General features: G+C 39.5%; 2 protein-coding genes across 3 annotated transcripts in view; one reads left to right on the top strand and one right to left on the bottom strand.

The window, feature by feature from the left end:
* Nucleotides 1-16261, bottom strand: part of AAGAB (alpha and gamma adaptin binding protein) — a 45859-nt gene extending 29598 nt beyond the window's left edge. The window contains exon 1 of one of the 2 annotated variants that reach the window (XM_084888053.1): nucleotides 16123-16261. In XM_084888053.1, the coding sequence (XP_084744179.1) occupies nucleotides 16123-16195 (73 nt within the window). In that variant the 5' untranslated portion in view covers nucleotides 16196-16261. The remainder of the gene's footprint in view (nucleotides 1-16122) is intronic. The other variant, XM_084888052.1, reaches the window with a different exon arrangement.
* Nucleotides 16262-16433: 172 nt separating this feature from the next.
* Nucleotides 16434-25809, top strand: part of IQCH (IQ motif containing H) — a 192115-nt gene continuing 182739 nt past the window's right edge. Inside the window, exon 1 of the mRNA XM_084879603.1 lies at nucleotides 16434-16493. Within this exon, the coding sequence (XP_084735729.1) occupies nucleotides 16443-16493 (51 nt within the window). The 5' untranslated portion in view covers nucleotides 16434-16442. The remainder of the gene's footprint in view (nucleotides 16494-25809) is intronic.

The following is a 25809-nucleotide window of genomic DNA, read 5'->3' as shown; positions in this document are numbered from 1 at the left end:
CAGGGAAATTATTTAGTCCAAAAGACTGTTTGGAATCATGTGTAATGATATATAAAAAATATGTGTATCTGTGTATGTGCATTTTTTTTTTCTATTGGTAACCTTTCATCATGTGGTTATTAGCAGGAACTGAAATTAAGACTTTCCCTTTGACATAAGGCACACTTTGAAACTAACTTTCTAAAATTTTTCACCAAAACCATAATTATTACTCTTAAATTAACAGGTCTGGGCCAATATTTGAAAATCTCATCTTACCCTGTCTCTTCAATTTCCATCTAAAGTCATAATCTTTATTATCAAGTAATTCCATAGCAACCAGCTACAATGTCCCTCATAAAAATAAACAGAAAGAATACATAAGTTATTAAAATCAAAGATTCTATTTTCATCTAAATGTCTCACAAGACAAAAACAACAAGAACAAACCAAGACCAAAGTCTATGTTGCATTCAAAGCTAATATACTCCAAACTCCAAGCAGATGGCACAGCAATATGCCAATAAAAGCACATGTGGAAGAAAGCAAACTAACCCAAGAAGAGTAGCAAAAAATGTATAAACTGATTGTTTTGAAAGGGTAGGAGGATCCACCAAATGGGTCAGTCTTCATTCATGGGTAATTTTTTAAAATAGCAAATAACTATTTTTAAGGAGGAAGCAGAAAGAGTAAAATAATGAATTCACTTGTGAATGTGGAAAGTACAAGGAGCACGGGACTAATATTTCTACCATTACCATAATCAGTGCTTGGTATCTCCCAAATTGGTTGTATCGTTAAAAACTGAAATAAAATTTGGGTTATGCTTTTTTTCAAGACAATGTCTTCAACATAAAAAAATTAAATCACTTAAAATGTCTCACTTATCAGCTGCAATTTAGAATATCTGGATCCATTAAGGACAGTTCATTTTATTAATGAATACAGGAGAACAAACAGAGAATGTTCTTAAAATATCAATTTTATACTAGCTTTCATTTTCAAATGATTAAGATATTTACTTAACACACAGAAAGAAACTACAATACTTCTTTCTCTTTTCACTAAACCTAAATGAGAACAGAAGCAATCAATTGGAAAAATAAATTTCATCTTTCACTGTTTTAGTAGCTGAACTTTTGAAAAATTCTTTGTGCTGCCTAACACAACTTGATAGCTCAATTTACTTATTTTTAACATTTTATGTCTAATCAGATACTTTCAAGCCAGGCTGCATATGGACTTTATTATCACATCTGTGCCACATTTGTACTAAAGAGAGAATAGTGAAGATTGTTTCACTCTGGTTCTCATCATCAATATCATAATGTAGAGTTTAATTTAAAAAATGCAAATGTCTATACTAAATATAGCTTTTCTCCCTCATCTTTTGTATTTGATTTTAAATACTTAACAAGTTTATTCTTTTCCAAATTAAAACAAAAATCACTAAAACACTTGTGCACTTGGCTAAGAGTTTTTGGAGATCAGCCATTACAATTCACTTATTCCACAGATGAGAAAACTGAGAGCAAAAAAAATCACCTGCCTAATGGGAGCAGAGCTTAAAATGGAATTCAGGTCACCAGCATCCTTTCCTACCACACTGACATGACAGTAGCATCTGAGCCACATCACACTCAAGGATCTAATGGTCAGAAGCCAAAATTAGCCTATCGCCCTTTTATGAAAACCAAAAATAATAGTCAGAACGAGGGCACCAGAATACATGAGCCTGCAGCCCAATCGCCCATGAGAATCTGTCTATGGGTTTTGGGTACTTCTTATTGTCAAAAGTGAATCAATGATCTTGTTATGAGTGTGTGTGTGGGAGGGGTGGGGGGGTGGGAAGGGGTGGGGGACAGACTTCCTAGAAAAACCTGCAATGGTCTCCCTTCTTTGGCCTTCTAAATTGAATTTGATGTAGACAAATGATGCACAAATAAAATTAGAGCAGCTTCTCCCTCCTCCTGATGGATGTCAGCCTGTCTCATCCTCACTGTTGGCAGCCACCTGGTGGAGCTGTAATACATCATTTTTTAAGAGACAAACACTAGGTGACTAACTGCTGGGTCTATTACTATTGTACAAATTTAGTGTCACAGGTTAAAACAGTTAATTTGCAGCGTTTTCAGATGAGAAGTTAAATGTCGAACCAGATCCAGTAGTAAGGATAAACATTTCCCCCAGTTTTAAGTATAAATTTCTTTCCCTGTTTAAGAAACAGTTCCACATAGCCACTCCTATTTGCTTTCTCACTTCCCTGGTGAACTTATTTCCCCTGGAGTTCCACATGAAAAGACAGATTCAGAGAGCTGAAGGAAGCTGTGTGCCAAGGAAGCATTTCAGCTCAGTAATCCAACAACTCCCTCTTTGTCCCGCCCTGCTTTGCACTCTATTCTAATGCTCCTTCCCTCAGAGAAAGTGTGCATTTGGTAAGAAAGGAAGCAGCTAGTTTTCTATGGTTCAGACTCAATAAAAGGGGATACTTCCTTTAATATTAATTAGGAAGCCAACTGAAGTTCCAAGGTAAATTCCCATATCACCATAAATATCCACTTCACACACACACACACACACACACACACACACACACACACACAAATACATAGGACAGAACAAAAGTAGGTTTACAGTTGTTCATATGGATGTTACAATAATTAATAAATAATAATACAAGAATAAACTGTGTTTTGCATACTCACAACTGTAAACCTACTTTTGTCCTACCCTGTATATACCGTGTTTCCCCGAAAATAAAACATCCTCCGAAAATAAGACCTACCCTGTTTCCCTGAAAATAAGACAGTAGTCTTATATAATTATATTAATTTTTGCTCCCAAAGATGCGCTAGGTCTTATTTTCAGGGGATGTCTTATTTTTCCATGAAGAAGAATACGGTACACATTTATTGTTAAATGAGAATAAAGGAAATTTATTACCTGTATACGGTACGGTAGTACGGTAGTTGTCAACACAAACCAGACAAACTGTGAATCCTACAGTATCAATTTACTCATTTATTCAATGAAAATCATGTCATCATCTTCTGGAACATCATCATAACAATCCAATTCCTGAATTTCCTGGTGAATTTCTTGTGACTCCATTTCTTTCAGAATCAGTGGACCAAATCTCTCATGTTTAGCCTGGGCTTATTTTCAGGGGGATGCCTTATATTTCACTCAGAAGGAAACCTGTAAGTAGGTCTTATTTTCAGAGGATGTTTTATTTTCGGGGAAACACGGTAGTAGAATTAAGGTCACTTTTAATACCAGTAGAATTAATGCACACTTAATTAGCCATGGCATTCTTTGTGAAGAGAAGTTGTCCAGTAGTTAAATCTTATTTTCTACGCCCTGAGGGAAGTGATAGCTGCCACCTCAAATCAAGATAACCCTTCCAGAAATCAGCGCTCTTCTGAGAATGCAGTTGATGTTATTCTTTCCCACAGAACTGAAACTGCTTTTACAGACAGGTCTCAAAGCATAACCTCAGCCCCAGAGACGAGTGTCTTTCACGGTACACACTCTTCGGGGACCCAACATAGCCTTCCCTTTGTCATGACAGTACTAACCAGGCCGGAAAAGGCCAGGCCATAAAACAGAGCACAGTCCTGGGGTGAAACAGAGCAGTATTTGAATACTGGCCCTCTGTGAGAAAGACAAATTAAACTTCATAGGTGTCTCATTTCCTCACCTGCAACTCGGAACAAAAACACAGGCACACAGTAGGCCCTCAGTAAATGTTCATTTCCTCCTCCCCAGCTCAGTTTTTTGCAAATGTGACAGCAGGACTGACAAGAGGGTATGTTACAGGAGCATTGTGGAGAGTTAGTGAGGAACATTACAATTAGGAAATAACTGCCTCCTTTAAGCTACTCTGGCTCCTCACTTTCCAAAATATGCCTTCTCATATTTTTCTTTTCCATTGTTGAGACATAAACTGAGACAGAAGAGAAAGCATTTAGGAAAATTATAGGAGGCAGCAGAATCTGACGTCAGTTGAAGGGGAAAGTAGTCATTTTGGAAGCAAAGAATTGAGTAAAATGTGATTGGGGGGTGGGAGGGTGGGTAGAAACAGCAGAGAAGCCAAAGGTTTCATTAACTGGCAAGGATTGGCAAAGAGACTTTTAAAAATCATAATGGTTCTAGCCCTGGCCGAATGGCTCAGTTGGTTGGAGCATTGTCCCATATACCAAAAGGGTTGCAGGTTCGATTCCCAGTCAGGGTACATACCTAGGTTGAAGTTTATCCCGAGTCAGGGAGCTAATGGGAGGCAACCAATTGATGTTTCTCACATCAATGTCTCTCTGTCTCTCTCTTTCTTTCTCTCTCCCCCTTCCTCTCTCTCCAAAATCTTCCTTAGATAAGGACTGAAAAAATAAAATGAAATAAAAATCAGAATGCTTTCATAGGTTGTAATCACTTACAATTACTATAATTCCATAGTCACAATTTCATGAGGATGTCATACAAGGTGGGTGTGTTCGGGCACATACTTAGTAGCAGTTATTAGCTAACAGATTAGTCCCCAAGTAGATGGAATAGATGATACTGCCATAGGAGTAGTTGATACTGCTATAATGGACCCTGTGTGGCATTTAAAGGATGAAAGTGAAACCTTAATGTTAGGACTTTACACAAACAAATGTTGGGAAATTCATATCTGTGATTCTCTGAGTAATCATCCTGCAGCCTCCTGGTGTAAATAGAGTAGGTAAGTTTTGAGGGAGTCAAAAGTTACAGGTGGATTTTCAACTGTTGTCCGGGGTGTTACCCCTAACTCCACATTGTTCAAGAGTCAACTGTGTCTGCAATTATTTGTTTCAGTCCACATGACAGACCAATCACTGGAGCAGAATTGAGTTGCTGAGGGAAGAAAACCTGGACTGAGTTAAAGCGCCATACCACCGCTTTACAAGAGTACAGCAATTCTGGTTTGCTTACAACACTTCATTACCTTCCCCTCACACACCACTTCTCCCTGGTCACACCTAAATTCTCATATCCGCACTGCTCTGGGGCTTGTTCTATCACAGTGGAAACATTTTAAAAGTTGAGCAGAGGAAATCCAACTTAGTCCTCCTACATTTGCTCAAGTTTACTCTCTCCCAAAGGCCATCTGGAAATGGACACCACAACTTCCAAGCAGAGGGGGAGAAGATACATGGTCTCTGCTGGCCCTTAGACCTCACAGTGCAGTCAGAGAAAAACAGGCACACACAAGCAACATGCTGACAAGGAGGAGAGAGAGAATATAGAGGAGAGTTTTATGAGGGTTAAGGAGGAACCATCAGCCTCTAAATGTCACGGGCTGCATGCGGACCCCAGTGGCATTAGTGATGGACAATTCCTATGTATATTTGAAGGGGAGAGGCTTCTTTGAATTCTATTACTACTATTTATTTATTCAAAATCTAGCTGTAGATATACTAGTACATCTAAAGCAGTGGTTCATTATGAGGAGGTAATTTTGCTTCCCATGGGACATATTTCAACATCTGGAGACATTTTGAGTTAACACAAGTGGCGAGATGCTACTGGTATCTAGTCAGCAGAGATCAAGAACATCCTAGAATGCACAGGATGAATTACCCAGTCCAAAATGTCAACAGAGCTAAGATTGAGAAACCCTGATCTAAAACAAAGGAACTAGCTTAGCTATATTCATGAAACAAAATAAAAGTTCTGGAATGCAAAGTTCATTTTATTCTTCCTCATAGAAATGAAACTAACCTTCACAGCCAGGCATCATAACCTCCCACCACATATATAAATGTCTTTCATTTGTATCTGATAAAATCTATTTCTGATAAAACCTATCTCAAATGTCTTCTTTAATTACATTAAAGACAAAAATTACCTGACAATTGAGGGCTTGTGCTAGGGTCATGGTTGGCATACTGCGACTCATGAGCCACATGCGGCTCTTTGGCCCCTTGAGTGTGGCTCTTTCACAAAATACCACAGCCTGGGCAAGTCTATTTTGAAGAAGTGGCGTTAGAAGTTTAAGTTTTAAAAATTTGGCTCTCAAAAGAAATTTCAACCATTGTACTGTTGATATTTGGCTCTGTTGGCTAATGAGTTTGCCGACCACTGTGCTGGGGGTGAGGGTGGTCAGGGAGAGGTCAAGGGGTAAAAAAGGAGACTCATATAATAAACAATTTAATTAAGCAATAAAAATTTTAAATAAAAAATTATCTGGCAATTAATCTTACATGCTTTGAAAAAATTTATGATGGTGGTTTTCTGGAAGAATACATAAGCCTAAACACAAAATCATGAGATAAAAATAATTTTTATATTCAAATGGTAACTTTTCATAAACAAATCAGCATTGAGAATAAAACCTCACAAGAAATGTCAATGCCTGCTCTGGAGGACATTGGTATCTGTAGCAGATGCTAACTTACTGTGAAGAAAAGTAAACATGTCTAAGATAAATTTCCCCAAAAGAATAAGTCTTATGAAGAACATTTACTCTTTAGTCTGTGTATTCTAATATTGAAAACTAGAGGCCTGGTGCATGACATTCGTGCACGTGGCGGGGAGGATTTCTCGGCCTGGCCAGTGCCCTCTCACAGTCCAGGACTCTTCAGGGGATGTCCACCTGCCAGCTTATAGGTTCCCACCACTGCACTCGCCAGCCATGATTCCGGATTCTGGCTGAGCGGCACTCCCCCTGTGGGACACACTGACCACCAGGGAGCAGCTCCTGCATTGGTCAGTGCACGTCATAGTGAACGGTAGTTCTGCCATTCGGTCGATTTGCATATTAGCCTTTTATTATATAGAATAAGCTTGGAAAACATTACAAGGCTAACATATCCAATATCCTAGTTTCCAAAAACATCCTTCAGGAAGGGTAAAATCATGATTGGGCAACACATAATCAAAGGAACTTGGGAAAAGAAAACACTGATAAATTAAACTTCATCAAAATTAAAAAGTTTTGCATTTCAAAAGACACCATCATGAAAACCAAAAGACAAGCCACAGAATGGGAGAAAATATTTGCAAATTATATATGAGACTTGTACCGACAATACTATATATGATATACTTACAATTCAATAAGACAAAAAAAATTAAAAATGGGCAGAAGATCTGAACAGACATTTCATCAAAGAAGACATATGAATAATTATTTGTACAAAAAAGATTCTCAACATCATTAGTTATTAGGGAAATACAAGAAACATTACATTAGTAAGAAACATATTCATGGTATACACTCTTCTGGGACCCATGAAGAACCACAATAAGATACTACCTCACACCCACTAGAATGGCTAAAGTAAAAAACAGAGGCAATAACAAGTGTCAAAAATGTGGAGAACTTGGAACCCTTATACATTGCTGATGGAATGTAAAATGTTGCAGCCACTCTGAAAAATAGTTTGGCAGTTTCTTTTTTTGTTTGTTTTAATCTATTATTTATTGATTTCAGAGAGGAAGGGAGAGGGACAGAGAGATATAAGTATCAGTGATGAGAGAGAATCACTGATTGGATGCCTCCTACATGCCCAAACTGGGGAAAGAGTCCGCAATCTGAGCATGTGCCCTGACAGGGAATCGAACTGTGACCTCCTGGTTCAAAGGTCAACACTCAACCACTTAGCAACATTGGCTGGACAGCAGTTTCTTAAAATAGTACAATAGGTTCTTAGAATCCCCCTAACGTTATTCATAATGACCCAAATGTCTATCAACTGATGAACTGATAAATAAAATGTGATATATCCATACACTGGAATATAAAGCACATGCTACAGCATGGATAAATCTCCAAAACATTAAGAATCCAGACATAAGAGGCCACATATTATAGAACTAGTGGCCCAGTGCATGAATTTGTGCACAATGAAAGGAAATTAATTAGAAGATATATTTTAATATCGTTATTCGCCCTTTCTCTATAATAAAAGTGTCAACCAAATTCTCGATTGACAATGACAGAAGGAAACACACACGTGCAATTGGCACCAATGAGAGCTTTCTATGTATCGCGCATGTGCGAGTCAACTTAGCTTTGTATATAATAGTATATAGAATAAACTTGCTTAATTAGACCTGCTTTCTGATTTAGCTAAACTTTTTCCAGCCCAGTGAAGCACCCCAACTTCTCTTTCAGGTGTCAGAAACATAGCAGCGAATATCAAAACAAAGCAGATTATTATTGTAGATCATTCAGGGAGAACAAAGGGTAAAATATTTAACTGCAGCAGTGTTTGACTATATTCTGTACAGTGAAAAAACCTGAAATCATTTTCAAGGTCCACCATTTCTTACTTCTTTTCAGTTAGGTCAAGTTCCTAAACTTTCTAAATCTCCATTTTCTGGCTAATGAAAAGAAAATAGGATTCTACCAAATCTCCTATCTACTTACTCCAGGACTCCTGTGAGGATCAAATGAGATGAGGCACAGGAAAATGCTTCACAGACATTTGGTTACAGTGTAAAATGTTTCCACCTGTATTTCTGGGTTGAAGAAACTGCAAGGGGGCTAGTCATTGCTAGGGAGAGGAAGCCAGCCTCTAGTCATTGCTACGTGATGTCATTACCCGGCCCCGACAGTGACCATTTCCAGGCCACATTTTGCACCCTGGGGTCTTGGCAACATCTGCTACAATTCGGTGGGCTGTTGCTCCAGGGTGGTGGTGGGGCTTGTGTCCCACTGGGGGGAAGCCAAATGTTGCTTTGTGGATACTAGGTCCGAGGTGCCATTTTTCTGTCTGCATCACAGCAGGTCTTGCATTGAGCGTCTGCCCACTGGTGGTAAGTGCGTGTCATGGCAGCTGGTCTGAAGGTGGGAAGGACACATTAGCTTTTTATATAGATTTCTTTTCTAGAAAATATTTAGAAAAGGCAAATCTGTAAAGAGGGAAAACACATTAGTGGTTTCCGGGGTGGGAATGGGAAATGACTGAAAATGGGCACAAGATTTCCTTCTAGGATGATAGAAATATTCTACATGTAAAATGGGTGGATTTTATGGTGTTTAAATTACGTCTCAATAAAGCTGCTAAACAAAATCATGGAAGCTGGAATATATTCCTCTCATTTAGCTGAGGAAGTAGGTGATTGAGGCACATGTTTGAGATATTTCAAACAATTGATGGCACAGGTAAAGACATGTAAATATTTGTAGAATGAAATGTTACCTTAAAGTTGGATAGCTAGGAAGACAGTAGTACTTAGTGCTCAATTCACACAATTTTCCCTCACGAAAAATCCTGACCAATCCCAGCAGAATTCAAACAGAATGGCAATTCTTTCATGTTAGCATAACAGTACTGTTTATTAGCAAATGATCACACACTTTCCTGCTCGAAGCATACTGATTTTGATCCAAGCACGATATTACTTTTCCCCACCTCTGAGTAGAACCAGCTTTCATGTCTGTCTGGAAAATTAAACTCTAACCAGGTTATTTGTTACTGAACCTAAAACATCATAAAGGCTCTTCAAGAGTTTCACAACTATCCTCTCTGTCTTCACCTACGTCAATCTTGCTTCCTGCATAAGTAATTATTGGAGATGTGTTTGTGGTATCTGTGCGCACTGGCTCCAACATGAATATTATATCGTGTCCAGATTATTATTCTTGACAGGCATATTTAAGACAATTGTCATACTTTAACCTTTTAAAAATTGTTTTTATATGAGATTTCATTATTTATTGAGTGTCATTATTTGTTGAGGAATTATACAAGTCAAAAGGCAGGAAGTTGTTTAAACCAAATGACCACTGCATACTTTATAGATGTTTTTACCTTTTTCTATGTAAAGGCAAACAGTTAGATGGCCCTGAAATAAAGGTCTGAGTCTAGATATTCCCATAAATGGTTTTGGTGCAACATGGGCTGATGCATAATACTTTTCCACTAGTGTTTCTCCTCCTACTCTTCATTCCCATTTACTGGAAAGAGGAAGATAAACACCTTAGAATCATTTCATTCATCAACAATCTAAAGTGTTAATCTAAAACTTCAAACAAAAGTCAAATTCCCTGCTCCACAAGTAAGGAAAACAAATTGAGTACCAATAGAGGCATTTTCATTAATTATTAAATTTATCATAGTTCATATACTAAGGCTCCAACTACCATACAAGGAAAGTAAAAACTCATTATGAGCAATAAAAATTCTCATTTTAGTATTAAAATTTTCTACAATAATTTCTCCTTTCCCTATATCACCTTGAATATATGCAGTTCTGGTTGCCAAGAAGGTCATCTTATTTTGCATATATAAAATAATTGGAATTGAATATTGGCTTCCCAACTTTTATGAACTGAAAACCTTAGACAATCACAATGTCTTTGAGCTTTAATTTCATACACACACAAACTCATGCTTGCACACACACACTAGAGGATAATACAAGAGTGTTTTCTAAGTCCTTTTGGGTGGAGATAAGGAACTTGTACTTAATCTTTCCCTCCTCCTAAGGTTGATGACCTAACATTCTTCCTTTAATAAAGATAAAAATCTGAAGCCTTCTTTCAATGTTAATTGAAAATTTTTAAATATGTCATGGTGCCGAAACCGGTTGGGCTCAGTGGATAGAGTGTCAGCCTGCAGACTGAAAGGTCCCAGGTTCAATTCCAGTCAAGGGCATGTACCTTGGTTGTGGGCACATCCCCAGTGGGGGGTGTGCAGGAGGCAGCAGATTGATGTTTCTCTCTCATTGATGTTTCTAGTTCTCTCTCTCTCCCTTTCTCTCTGTAAAAAAAAAAACAATAAAATGTATATTTTTTAAATATATGTCCTGGTTAAAAACAAATCAAAGTTCACCCACTCCCATTACCAGCTGAAATCACTGCTTTAATCTGATCACCTACATAATCATTGTGATGACATTCTAGGTCCTTGTGGTAGATCTTGCTGGCCCAATCTTTCTTCCTCTGAAGAAAATAAAGAGTTGGAAATACAATCCAATCAAAGGTAGTGTCCTCCTACAACAAAGTAAGCAACTTTGCCTAAGCAAAAATTAGTTATTCACAGAATAAATCAGAATACCTTAAGCAGCTACAGAAAAATACAAATTAGAAGACCTATCTTATTCCTATTCTCTAGCTAGAAAATGCTGGCTAAGCTACACAATAGTCCCTCATTTTTGAAATCAGAATGTCCTCCTGACTAAATTACTTTAAGATCCTTTTGTAAGATAGGAGTCTGACAGATCTAGAAACAAACTTCAGTCTTCAAGAAGAATGAAGGTTTCCCAAAGAAGCTATGTCATAAATGATGGCTGGTTTTGCCTGTGTAATTATTTTAATACCTTTTTTTTAGGGTTACTTTTCTCTGTCATTTCTTAAAACAATGCCACCACCTTTAATTTAAATAGTGCTGATTGCTAAAAAATTCCAACTCATTTCATTCACACATTCTTTGCACACAAACCATGAATGTGAACTTATGCTCCAGCACTACTTAGCACTTCTGGCAGGCCACCTAGTATTTCCAAGCCTTGGTTTCTTCATTTATAAAACGGAGAGAGCCTAATTGCATGACTTCACAGGGATACTAGAGACAAATTAAACTATGTGAAAACGTGTTTGGGAAGAGTACTGACATATGTTTACATGATCTCAAAATTCCCACATTTCACTGAAAAAATAACTTTGCTCGAAATGTTCAAATGTAGAATCTGAGGCTTATGGTTGTAATTGGCATTACATACTTTAAACCAAACAACTGTCCAAGGACCTTTCTATCTAAAGTTCCTTCTAGTAAAGTAGAGTAAGATATCAAAACGTAGGTATATATTTTAATATTTTCACAGGTGGAGCACACACTTTCACTACATCCCTCTTGAGGACAGGAGTAGTACCTTAGTCGTCATTTTAGCTAAGAAACTGGCACAGAGACTAGCTCTGTGATTAATGTTAGAATACATTTTCTAGGATACAAGTAAATGTTCATATGTGTGAGATGGAAAGATGTCTGGCCTTGGAATACAGAGCCTGCTCTCACACCTCATATAGCTTGCATAAATCCCTCAAGTGACCTGAGCCTTCATTTCCCTCGAAAAGTCTACACTGTAAGTCCGTAATGCCACCTTTTATCTGATGTCAGATATCCACCCAGAATACTGTAAAACAGGCCTTTGAGTGACAAAATAAAAAAAAAAAAGTTTCTCACAAATGTTCTTTCACCACATATGCACTTTATCCATATTCGAGGGCTATGGATTTTTATTTCATGTAATATTTATACCACACTTGCTTATTTGGTTATGGAATATTTCCCATTGTTGGTTAACAGCAATAAAATAGATCAGCTGTCAAAGGAAAGAGGTTCCTAAAGGTTCCTCTTCTTGATGCATGGAATAAAGCCAAACCTTCCCAAAAAGGTTGATCAGATTCAACCCAAAATCATACTATAGCGTAATGTCACTGGACACTTGACAAAAGTCATTCATTATGGTAGTCTCCATCTCTTATGCCAAAATTAGTCTCAACTTGTGACTAATCTGATTCAATCTTTAATTTTAGCAAAACAGAGTAAGTGCTCAAAAAATACCACTATCCACTCTTAGCCTATTCATGAACCTGGGAAGATATGATAAAGCCTTCTTTCACAGTTCACTTTCCCTTACTCAAGTAATCACTTCACTAACTGTTCTTTTTTACTACATAACATTAATGAAATCACAAAGGAAATGTCATCTAATTTTAACCAACACAAAAGTTAGCTTTTCAGTTATCAAAAAGGCATCTATACTAATAAAAGAGAAATATGTAAATTGACTGTCACTTTGCAATACCCACAGCCAATCAGAAGTGAGTATGCAAATTAACCCAACAAAGATGGTGGCAGCCCATCCTCCAGCTGCTCAGGGCCTCCCTGTCACCTGTCAATCATCCTTGCAGCCTCTCTGTGGCCCAGGACCTGGCCTAAGAGGCAACCCTCTAGTGTAGGGGTGTCGAACTCAATCAGAGAAGGGGCCAAAATCTAAAATCCAGCCTAAATCGCGGGCCGAATGGTTTACTGAACAGACATAAACTGACAATGTCATAAACTGACAGCGGAGTGCAGTGATGACAGCGCGGTGCGGGCCACATTGCAAGGCCTGGCGGGCTGGATTTGGCCCGCGGGCCTTGTGTTTGACATATGTGCTCTAGTGCAGTGTTTCCCAACCTTCTCTCATGATGAGAATCACCTGGTGGAGTTGTTAAAACACAGATTCCTGAATCCCAACTAAGAAGTGCTAAACTAGAATTTTTGGGAACATATAGGTAAAATTGTATACTAGTGCTCTAAGACAGATTTTATATACAGAGCACTAAGTTAGGGTGCACAGTTTGTATGCCCTGGGAACCCCGGGCCAGCCAAGGGGTGATAGTGGTGGCCCTGGCAGCAGCGGCAGGCGGCTCAGCTTTGTTTTGAATAGGTGAAAAAGGCCACCTACACAGTAACACAAATTATCAGATTTCCCTCCTCCCTATCTCACCAAATCAAGAGGGCATGGGCAATGGGCATGGAGGGAGGACTGGAGGGCAGGAGGTGGAGGGCGGAGGAGGAAGAGGATGAGGAAGGGGCCAGTTGCATCCCACTTTCACAATGGGAAAGTGAAAGCACTAGTGCACCCCTCTCCAGTCCTCCCCACATGCCTCGCTCCCTCCACCTCTTCCCCTCTTCATCATCCAGGGAGCAGGGAGCACCAGCGCTGCACAGAGGAAGTCTCTGGAGAAGGAGGGCAAGAAGGAAGCGCACCAGAGCTAGCAGGGCTTGCCACTGCTGCACAGGCTGCCGGAGCGAACCGGCCACATGGCCGCAGCCAGGGGAAGGAAGACCTATTCTCCTTGCACAGATCTTCATGCATTGGCTTCTAGTTATTTCCTATAATTTCCCCAGTGATGCCATTATACTTCCAGGCACAGTGACACTGTTCGCCAGCTACAGGTATCAGCTCTTTCAAAGACGTGAACACATCTCCCAATTCTGATCCTCAAAGCACATGAAGAGAATACTGCAGTCACCAGAATACTTAACAAATATTTCTGAGGCTGGTTTTAAAGGAATTTTATATATCGATAATGGAAACTCAAATGCTTATAGTTGAACCTTGAACAATATGGGGGGGGGGGGGCGGCTGAGGAGGGTTAGGGGACTGACCCCCACCCATTACACCGAAAAAAAATACACATATAACTTTTGACTCCCCCAAAACTTAACTACTAAAAGCTTACTGTTGACCAGAAGCCTTACCAATAACAGTCAATTAACACATATTTTGTATGTTATATGTATTATATATTGTATTCTTACAATAAAGAAAATAAAATGTTAAGAAATTCATAAGAGAAAATGAATTTACAGTATTTATTGAAAAAATCTGCATATAAGTAGATCCACACAATTCAAACCCATGTTGCTTAAGAGTCAACTATAATTCTTTTGGAATGTTAAATACACCAAGAATCTTAAGTAAATTTTGATATGTTCACTAGATGTAATGTATAATGAAAACTAATTTATGATGTAATGTTAAATGTAAAATATCTGAATAAAAATTACATATAAAATGTTATAAACTATACAAAATATGTTTTATGCAAATATATCTATTATATAAATCATATATATTAAGTATATATTATAAATCCATAACTTGACATATTTACATAAATGTTATTTTATATATTTAAACATATATAAACTTAAAGTTTTATATATAAAATATAAAAATACATTTTAAAATTATATTGAAAATAAAAAGTGAATAAAATAAATGTGCATTAAATAAAAAATAAATTAAAAAAAGAAAATATTAGGTTAAAAATTATAAATGAAATGTAATTGCAATTTTTAAAAAAATCTATGCAATGTGGAAAAGTCTGGAAGGAAATGCACTGAACAGTATTTGTGTTAGGTGATGAGACCATGGGTGATATTTTTCTCCATATGCTAAATCTTACTTCAGGAATATGCACTGCTTCTATAGAACTATTTTTTTTTTTTAAAGAAAGGAAATAAATAGGAAGGAGCACTGCTTAGAGGTAAAAAAAAAAAGGAATAATTAGAGCAGTTAGTTATCATTTAGTTACTAAATGTAACTAAATGATAACTTTACCTTCTCAAGGAACTCTTTAAGTGGTCATAAATGATGTTATAGAATATTTGTGCTTGAGGGACATGCTGCCTAATTCTGTCATTTGACAGGTTCAGAAAAAAAACAATAGATGTTTTCCAGTTTACAAAACGCTCAACATATCACATCGCCTGTCCTTCAATCCTGGGAGATAGGTTCAGGTGCCCTGTTTTAAAGATCAGGAAACTGAGGGCTGGAGAAAGAAAGAACCTGCTTTTGATAACATCTTGCCATTTATCCATGCTTACTATGTTGGGTTAAGCACAACAATCTGGCGAAAATTATCACCATGTTACAGAGAAGAAACTGAAGGGAAGAGGTCCATTGTGCTCACTCACTTGCCGCTGAGAACACTGCCCTGACTCGAGGCCGCCCATTGAAAACAGGAGTCTTGAGTTACAATCAACTTCCCAGAGGCCTTTGGGGGAAGAGTTGAGCCTATGCCCGTGCGATGCCCTCTCTCCAGCACTGGTCACCTCGCCTATGGTCCCTTTTAAGAGTCACGCAGCTTGCTAGCCACTGGGAAGGTCCAGAGGCAAAGGTATAAGGCCCAGCAATACCCCAAAACTAAGGTCGGCGAGCAGCCTGAGCCTCAGGAGGAAAGCAAGGCAGTCACTACAGAGTAGGGGTTGGAGGGGGGCGCAAGGCTAACAAATCTTATTGTCCTTAAGGAGTAGCCAAGGGGAAGCTCCCGTAGGAGCCGGGGGAGCAACAAAAATCCCAATTCCCGCCCTTCCCCTGGTGTAACTCGATAGGACACCCACACCCCCGTGGGCTGGGCAGGGATTTGTCCCACTTGGCCGGAAAAGCGGGAAGAAACGCAATAGCGGGCCGGGCAGGCCCAAGAGTGTGGGAGGCGTGAAGGGGCAGACACCTAGGGAGGCTGGGCACACGGAAAAGGTATAAGGGGCCTCGGGCCGGCGCGGAATGGAGGAACCCCAGACCGCGGCGGGGACCAAGGCCGAAGGGAGGCCGCGTGCTGGCTGCCCGCCGGGACTCGGAGAGCTTCGAGGTCGGCCCGGGAGCCTAGCTACTCACGTTGGACCAGCCGGTCTCCAGAGAAGGTGGAGGAGCAGCTCGTGACAAGCGCACAAGGAACACCCGCAGCCATAGCTGCACTCGGGAGCCCGGGGTGTCCCGGAGCCGCTTCCGCCTTGGGCTGTACCACCGCCGCCGGCGCGTGGGGGGGGACGCGGCTGGGGGGACGCGTTCTCGCATTGGCCCGGCTGCCCTGACTCCGCCCACTCCCCCTCTTCCGCTTTCGGAGTGGGACAGACCGGGCCGAGCGTGCTGTTGCCACGGGAACGAGATCCTTCCACCGATGTTTCCTGGCTCTCCAGCCCTCCCCGGCCCTAGCAATGGCTCGGGAGACTGAAAACCGAGACCCCATCGGAACCATCTTAATCCAGGTGGGATCTGGGCCCCTCCTGGCCCGGCCCGGCCCAGCTGACACCCTGCCCAGCGAGCCCGGCAGCGCAGATCCACTCGCACACACCCCCTGGGAGCGCTGCCCCCAGATGGCCTCCGGAGAGCTCCCAAATTCGCCAACCCAGACCACGCTTAAAGCCTAGTTCACCTCTGGGTGTCTCCGGTCAAAACTCCCAAGGCCGCGCACGGCTCCCCGAACCTTTACTTCGGTGAAATACACCTCACCCTGAGGCACCATTTAAAAACGTATTCTGAGAAATTTGAATCAATGATGTGTAGGGGATTTGGGACGATACAAATCAAACACATTTCAGGAGTAATAAGAAATTTGGGGGAGAAGTTGAACTATGTAAACTGCTTTTCTTAAGCACCCAGATTTGGGGGAACCTAAAAGTCCCTTGCAAATAAGTAAGTCCTGGGGATATAATATATATAACCTGGTAGCTATAGTAAATAATATTGTATTGTAATATTTAAAAGTGGCTAAGAGAGTAAATCTTAAAAGTTCTCATCACAAGAAAAAAAATTGTAACTGTCTGCTGATGAATGGGACCAATTGTGATCATTTTACAATAGATACAAATATCAGATCTTTATGGTGCAAACCTGAAATTAATATAATGTTATATGTCGATTATATCTTAATAAAATAAAAGTCCCCTTGCTTAGGGATGCACACATAGAAAAATGTATTTAAAATAACAGCAAATCGAGTAAAGTTTTTACTATAAAATGTGACAAGTTTAAAAACTCAGGGGAGTAATTATTCCTGAAGGAGTAAATATCAAGAAAGTCTTAGCTTCTCCCGTATAACTCAGTTTGTGATACCTCAGATTTTTCTGAACAGGTAAAAGAACATTTACACATTATAGTTTTAAAATGTTTTCCACATATATCATCACTTTTAATGCTTATATTTAGTTCCATTTGACTAACTTTAGTAACTTTCCTAAAGTCACTATTAGGACTCTCATTCAGATCTGCAATGGGTCTAATTTTTCTTCCTGCCAGGATTTTTATCTCTTAGCTCCTATCTAAAAAAAATAAACCTCTGTAATCTCACCTTTCCAAAATACAGACCCCCTAAACTGTTTCATAGACGTCTCCATTATGAATCATACCCAAATCTTCTTACCTCATCTTTTATTCTCCTCTTATACATCACCCTAGAATGAGTTTAGCCAACTGCAAAGTCTGTGGGAATGGTCTCAAGACTGCACTCACTTCCACATGAGCCTCAGCTCAGGAGTCCCCAGAACTATCCTCACTTCAGACCAGCTGTCTATAATTTGGGAGGCCTGACCACACTCATACTGGCTAATTTGCTAGAATAATTCACAGGTGCCAGGTTTGCAATTACAGTGCTATTATAGGGAAAAGATATAAAAATCAGCCAAGGGAAGAGGTGCCTAGGGCAGAGTCCAAGCGGGGTCCCCAGAGAGTGTCCAGTCATCCTCTCTCTATGGAATCACGGACAGCAGTACCTCCTCCGGGCCACAGTGTATGACAATGTGCAGAGGATTGTCACCTAGGGAAGCTTACCGGAGACTTTGGTACCTAGAGTTTTTATTGGGTATCAGTCTTACACTGTCCTACATGACGGACCTTTCATCTCCAGCCCTTCCCAGAGATCAGACTAATGCTTTTAGTCTTCAGTCCCGAATGTTTGGAACTGATACAGTATGGTCCAAAGCCCCATCATAGACCCATTGTTAGACTGTCAGGTGGCCAAACCCTCCTAAGCAAAGACACTCCTATCAAGCAGGATACAGACCACCTCCCATTGTCTAAGGGCAAAGGTCAGATTTTTCTTTAGGTGAAGTTACTTATTCACTACACACACACCCTTCCAAAGCCAGAGCCCATTTTTACAGACTCCAGACAATCAGAACACCAATGGAGACTCTTACTTAGAAAAAGCCAGTTCTTCCCCTCAGTACACTTCCTTTGACTACAGGAGCCAGTAAGTTTCTCTATAGTTCCCCCTCTTTCTCCAGACCTGAGACAACTCTTAAAAAAAGAGCCCAGGATCCAGGAAGAGTTCTCATGCCTGATTTCACACTTTTCCTTAAGATAATTCTACTTCCCAGGGGTGGCCCCCATTGTGGTTTGGAAAGAGTGTAGGAAAAGGTAATGACTGAAAAGCCAGAAGTCTTTTCATTTCTGAGTAAGATCCAGATGTGGCTGTTTGATCAGTCCAGGATACAACATTACAGTTTCTATGCCCATTGTCATCAGATTGTAAAATGGAACAAGAGTTAAGAACAGTCATATCCATACTGATCAGCACCTCCATCTGAATAAAGGGGTTATTCGGGACACTATGTAGAAATTGTGTAGAGAAACAGCCTACATTTTAACCTGTTTATTGAGGCTGGTCTCTAGACACATACAATTCTCCTGTATAGCATGCATACAATGAGGAAAATGTGGAAGACCTTTCCTATGTTCCCACTGAGTCCTGAGCATTTGTGAGCATACAGCACCAGTCTCAGACATGCAACATGGATTTCATTTCTGCCTGGGGCTGTGGTTTCCTTCCTCCAGACAGACTGCCAATAACAGTGCTGGAAAGAACACTTGGTTGGGAGGCAGAATCCTAAGGTCTGATATAGGCATGACATTCTTCCAGGTGGGCAACTTTGGGCTAGTCACTTCACTTCTCTCCTATAATACATAGCTTAGAGTAGATACACCTCTAAATAAATTGACTCAATTTCCCCAGCTACATAATTTCTTTTTATTGTAAAATCCACTTCCTTTACCATTAATCAATCAAATCATACACTCATACACACAGAGACACACACACACACACACACACACACACGTACAGGAGTGGGCAAAAGTAGGTTTATAGTTGTGAGTACACAAAACAGTTTACTCTTGTATTATTTATTAATTCTTTTATAATATTATTAACTTACTTTATGTAATATAGTTATGTATATGTTATGAATTATATGATATATACATATATACATATTATATATATGGTATATATACCAGAAACGCAGAGTTACTTCAGGTCTCCACTTGGGGTATATTTGATCTGTGTCTCAATCGGATACATTAAGCCAGTGTTTTTCAACCTTTTTTGGGCAAAGGCACACTTGTTTCATGAAAAAAATCACGAGGCACACCACCATTAGAAAATGTTAAAAAATTTAACTCTGTGCCTACATTGACTATATATAAAGCAATTCTCTTGAATAGGAATCAAATAAACACAAAGAAAGTATTTTATAATTACTTTATTATGAAATATTAAGTAAACAAAATAGTGAAAAATTATAAAATTCTTGTCTTGTCTGCACCTACGGCACACCAGGCAACATCTCGCGGCACACTAGTGTGCCGCAGAACAGCGGTTGAAAAACGCTGTATTAAGCAACTCTTTGGACCAGTGGTTCTTAAAGTGTGATCCCAGGACCAACATTATCATCACCAGCTGGGAACTTGTGAGAAATGCATATTTTTCAGAACCCTTTCCAGATCTACTAAATCAGAAGCACTGGGGTGGAGCCTAGTGATCTGTTTTGTTTGTTTGCTTTTTGTTACCCACCCAAGGGTATTTTTTTCCATTGATTTTTTTTTTTTTTAGAGAGAGAGTGGAATGGAAGGAAGGAGGGAGACAAAGTGTGAGAAAGAAACATTGATTTGAGAGAGACACATTGATTAGTTGCCTCCCACATGCACTCCAAACAGGGACTGGGGAGGAGCTGCAACTCAGGTACTGTCCTTGACTAGGGATCAAACCAGTGACCATTGGTGCTCAGGCCAGTGCTCTAACCACTGAACACACCAGCCAGAGTGTGATCTGTGTTTTACAAGCCTTTCAGACAACTCTGATACATGTTCAAGGTTGAGAACTGCTATTTAGATCATATTGCAAACATAAACTTTAATACTATTTTTAAGAAAAATCACAATAATCAAAGCTAACATAGTATTTGCCAGATATATCATGCATGATGCTAAGTGCTATATAAGTTTTAACTTATTTAACCTGTCCAACAAAACTACCAGATAATTATTGTGATTATTTCACAAGATAGAAAGGAAACTGATCAAAGATGAGTACAGTGGGTTGACCCATATACATAGAAAATGCAAGCAATCTTCTCAAGCCTTTTCAGTCCAACCCTAGCTTAAAAAGAGAGTCTTCCCTTGGCCCTTTTTGCTCTTCTAGATATTTAAACCCTGCCCTTTTTACTGATTTTTCACCAACCTCTAGTTTTATATATTTAAAACATATATTTGCATATTGGTAGATATTCTACATGCACTGGTTAATGGTTAGGTGTGAAGGCTCTGTGAATGGAGCTGGACTAACATTGACTACTAGAGGCCCAGTGCACGAATTCATGCACCAGTGGGGTCCCTTGGCCTGGCCTGCAGGATCAGGCTGAAACCGGCTCTCCAACATCTCCCCCGAGGGGTCCCAAGTTGTGAGAAAGTACAGGCCAGGCTGACGGATCCCACAGTGCACGATTGGGGCTGGGAAGGGATGCACAGTAGGGCCCCAGGGTGTGTTGGGTCCACTTCACTCAGTCCCAATCGGCTGGACCCCAGCAGCAAGCTAACCTACCAGTCAGAATGTCTGCCTCCTGGTGGCCAGTGCATGTCACAGTGAGCAGTTGAGCAGTCTTAGCATAAGACTTTATGCTAAGTGCTTTAATTGATTGAATGAATGATTGGACGACCAGACACTTAGAATATTAGGTTTTTCTTATACTAGTATACTAGAGACCCAATTCACAAAATTCATGCAAGAGTAGGCCTTCCTTCCCCCAGCTGCTGGCACCAGCTTCCCTCTGGTACCCGGGACCCAGGCTTCACTTCTGCCCCAGCTTTGTCCAGAAGGATGTCCAGAGTAATGTCAGTCTAATTAGCATATTACCCTTTTATTGTTATAGACTAGAGGCCTAGTGTACAACATTCATGCACTGGGGTAGGGGGTCTCTTAGCCTGGCCTGCGCTCTCTCACAGTCTGTGAGCCCTCAGGGATCGGGCCTAAGCCAGCAGTCAGACATCCCTCTCACATTCCAGGGCTCTCATAGTCTGGGATCCCTGCAGCAGAGATGGGAGAGGCTCCCACCATCACTGCTGTGCTCACCAGCTGTGAGCCTGGCTTCTGGCTGAGCAGTGCTCCCCCAGTGGGAACGCACTGACCAGCAGCGGGTAGCTCCTGTGTTGAGCCTCTGCCTGCAGGTGGTCACTGTGTGTCATAGCAACTGGTCATTCCGCCATTTGGCCAATTGCATATTGGCCTTTCATTGTATAGGAGGATTATTTAGACTGGGTTCAGACTGCCTGGATTTGAACAGTTCCACCAGTTAACCAGCTGTGTTACCTTGCACAGGTTACTTAACCACTTTAAACCTCACATTCCCTTAAATATACAATGAAAATAACAATATGAACTCCCTCTTAGGCGTCTTGAAGGATTAAAATATAGGGTAACATAAAGTACAACACTCAATAGATGACACTTATTTGATTAGGTCTCTTATCATTTAATATTAGTTTTGTGTACATTTCTGAGTCTTTTTAAGATTAACTTATGCTTTAAATTGCTGGGAAAAGAAGAAAAGTTAATTTTAGCCTGTCTTTTTAACTAGGACTAATTCATTCTTAACGAGAACTTTAAGGGCATTGCAATTTGGCAAACAAGGTATGCCTTATTTCCCTGTTACGACCCATTTTTGGGGTATCAAATTTTACCTAATACAGGATTAGTCCATCAATCATGGATGACTGGATAATAATCTATTCATTAATTCAGTCTCCAATAATTTATGTTCTGTTCAAAAGTGAATGGAACTGGACTAACCTTGATTATTATTTAGAAAACATAATAATGGGTATAAATTTATAGTAAAAGTAATATTTTGATAAAATATCTAACATACGTACTTAAGAGATCTTTAAATACAATTAATAATACCCTAATTATAAACTCCATGTGACTTATTATGTGAACATGTGCTTAGATGTTTAGATTTTCCAGCATAGTCCTGATCATGAATATTCCATCCCATTGTCAGATCATATATTAAAGTCCATGTTTTCTTTTTTGGTTCAGAATATTGATTATTATTTCCATGTAGAGCTCTACTATAATAGAAAGCATTTTGTTAACTAAATTCTTTCACTTCAAAATGCTTATTTTAACTAAATTTTTTCACTTTTAAGTCTTAATACAGACAGTTTACAAATTTAGCTGAATATTTCCTCAACTAATTAGAATAGTGAGATTTTTATCATAGCAATAACAATCATCATTACAATTAAAATAGCAGCCAACATTTATTTGGAACTAGACACTGTGCAAAGAGCTTTAGATTTTCTGAAGTCCCAACAATAACTCTGTTAGGAAGGTGTTATTTTTATCCCAAATTACAGTAGAAGAAACTAATGTACAATGAGATAAAGCAACTTGACCAAGCGATAAATCTTAAGCAGGTGTTGGCATGTTTGTGAAACCATGTTGAAAGAGTGTGGTGGTGACTCTGGGATGTTTCCTAGATGCTTTCTTTTATTAGTAACTCTTAGAAACTCTCTTTGTATGCTTTATCAACAATAATGTGGCACCTTTTAAGTACCTTAATAAATGCTTGCTCAGCCCAAATATTAAACATATGTTTGTGCAACAAGGATTACCTAGTCTTGCTATCTAAATTACCTTTTTAGTTAGTTTTGGAAGTTGTATTTTTTTTAACATTTTTATTGATTTCAGATAGATAGAGAAACATCAACGATGAGAGAGAATCATTGATGGGCTGCCTTATATTGGGGATTGAGCCCACAACCCAGGCATGTGCCCTAACTGGGAATTGAACCATGATTTGGTTAATAGGTTGACGTTCAACCACTGAGCCACACTGGCCAGGCTAGAAATTATATTTCCACAATGCAACAGTTGTGTGTTAACACCAACCTTAGAAACATTGGAGCTAATTAACCTTGATGTTATCTCTGTCTTTCTTACCGATCCTGCTGTCTGGTTTGTCAGAAGCGTACAACATAAATGTGATGAGAATGACTCCACCTAACTCTATCTTTAGCAGAGATAAGTAAAATGGTAATTATGAGATTGCTTTTGACAATGTGGAGTCTGGCTGGATGGTTTTTTAAATTCTAGAGCAAATATTTACTGCATTAAATATTTCAAGCCCTTCTTATTAAGCAGCCCTTTCCCCAAACTATGAAAATAATAATTTCCTCCAACTAGATTTCAAAATGTATGGAAAGATGGGAGCTATCTATAATACTACCAACAATAAAAAGTACATTAAAATAAATAAATAAATAAAAATGTATGGAAAACAATGGGTCCTGATGATGACAGAGATGATGGGTGACATGTAAAATTTCAATAGGGTAGATTGGATCTATTTGAAGAAAGAACAGAGTTTTGCTAGTAGAACTTAATCCCTTTTCCTACCCAAGTGTGGTGAAAGATTTTCTACAGTACTTGTCTCTAAAGCAATTATACAGATGTGCGGTTATTAAGAGGGGAGAAGAAACTATCTGGCAAGAAAGGTAAAATGAAAGCTCTTGAGAAAGATTAGGAGAGCAATGCAAATCAGTGAACATTTACTAGGTGCCAGTTGTGCGCAAGGAGTTTCATAGGTTTCACAAGAGAGGAGAAGGAGCTTTTGTTCAGTGCTCTACTCTGCGGCTGGCCCTATACAAAGCACTGACACACTTTAACTCAATTTATTCTTACACTATTCTGAGAGGTAGCTATTTACCTCCATTTTATACATGAGAACACTAAGGCTGGGTGAATTTGCCAAGCTCAGTTTAGTAAAGGCGGAAGTAGATTCCAATTTACGTCTCTCTGGTTCCAAAGCCCATATTCACTCATTGTTACACACATTGCTTCATTTTCACTCAACAATTCTGTGAAGTAGAAGCATTCTTTTTTTTTTTTTTCTTGGTGAAGAAACTAGAGAATATGTGGGTGATGTACATGGACATCGCGTGTGATCAGTGAGAGAACAAGGAATTACATTCATCTGCCTTTTACTGATTCTTACTGTGTACCAGACTGTCCATGTCTCACGAATCTATGAAGAGAGTAATTGTCCACACGCAGATGAAGAAATCAGACCTTTGGTTTCCTGTTAGCAATCCAGGGCAGCTTTCACTCTCTCCAGCACTCTCCAGCCATAATTACAGAATGAGCCATGAAGGCACACATAATAGAGCTACACGAAGGAAATTCAGGTACTCACAGGGGTCTGGAAATGGGGTTTGCCCTTGAACCACTGCTTGGTACTTTCCAAATGTCTTAGGCAATAGGTGGCAAATCAGCTTGCAGCAGTAATTTGGACAAAACAAGTGAAAGGAGTACATCTTCATCCTCAGAGCCTACAAGCAAGCAGTAGGTGTGTTTATGACCCAATCTGTGAGCCCTGAAGGCTTTACATGACAATTGTGCAGAGTACAAAATGTCCAGCTGTGATGCTCATCAGTGAAAAGACGCAAATTCTGAACTTTTGAATATTTGGCTCAATGGGAATAGAGTAATCAGTAACATAGGCTGGATCAACGAGTAAGTCCAGTTAGATTAACAGAGAAAGGTAACTGTTTCAAAATGCCTTTAGCAACCCAGTCTGCAGATTGTTATTGGTGTGACTATTGGTGAAACAGGTGTTGGGCTCATAAATTTGCATAGCAAAATGTTTTTCTTGTGGCAGCAGCCCATGTAATAATTGGTGCCATCTGTATTTATCTGTTGAAGTTTGATTTCTAATATGAATTCAGAGACTCATGTGTTAATTTCATAACACCCATTTTATTCCAAGGGTGCTTGACATTGGAGAGAGATTCATCATTTCAAAGGAAAATAAAAATTGAAGGAAAATGTTAAAGTAATAACAGATGTAGCTTTTGCCTCATGGATAATTTTCATTTCTGACTACATAAAATAAAGTCAAGGCCACACACCTGTCCTACAGAACTGGTTCTTCAGAATAGTTAGTGGGAAGACCCAGATAGACAGGAAAGCCAACAGGCCCTGTCAACATATTTGCAATTCATTCTCTTTTGAAAGACACAGCTCTCACTAGAACTGGGGATCAAACCCACGGCCCAGGTATGTTCGCTGACTGGGAATCAAACCAGCACCCTTTCAATGCACAAGATGATGCTCAACCAACTGAGCCACAAAATGTCCTGTTTTCTTACCTTTTAACCAATTAGTAGAAATCAGAGTTTGGCATAAACTTCTTATAGTCCCTGATTCAACTGCTTTACCATCTGAAAAACCACTTGTGTTGCAGA

Source organism: Pipistrellus hanaki (genome assembly GCF_964339955.1).
Source record: "Pipistrellus hanaki genome assembly, chromosome: 1".
Classification (NCBI taxonomy): Eukaryota; Metazoa; Chordata; class Mammalia; order Chiroptera; family Vespertilionidae; genus Pipistrellus; species Pipistrellus hanaki.
This window is presented reverse-complemented; position numbering and strand designations above follow the sequence as displayed.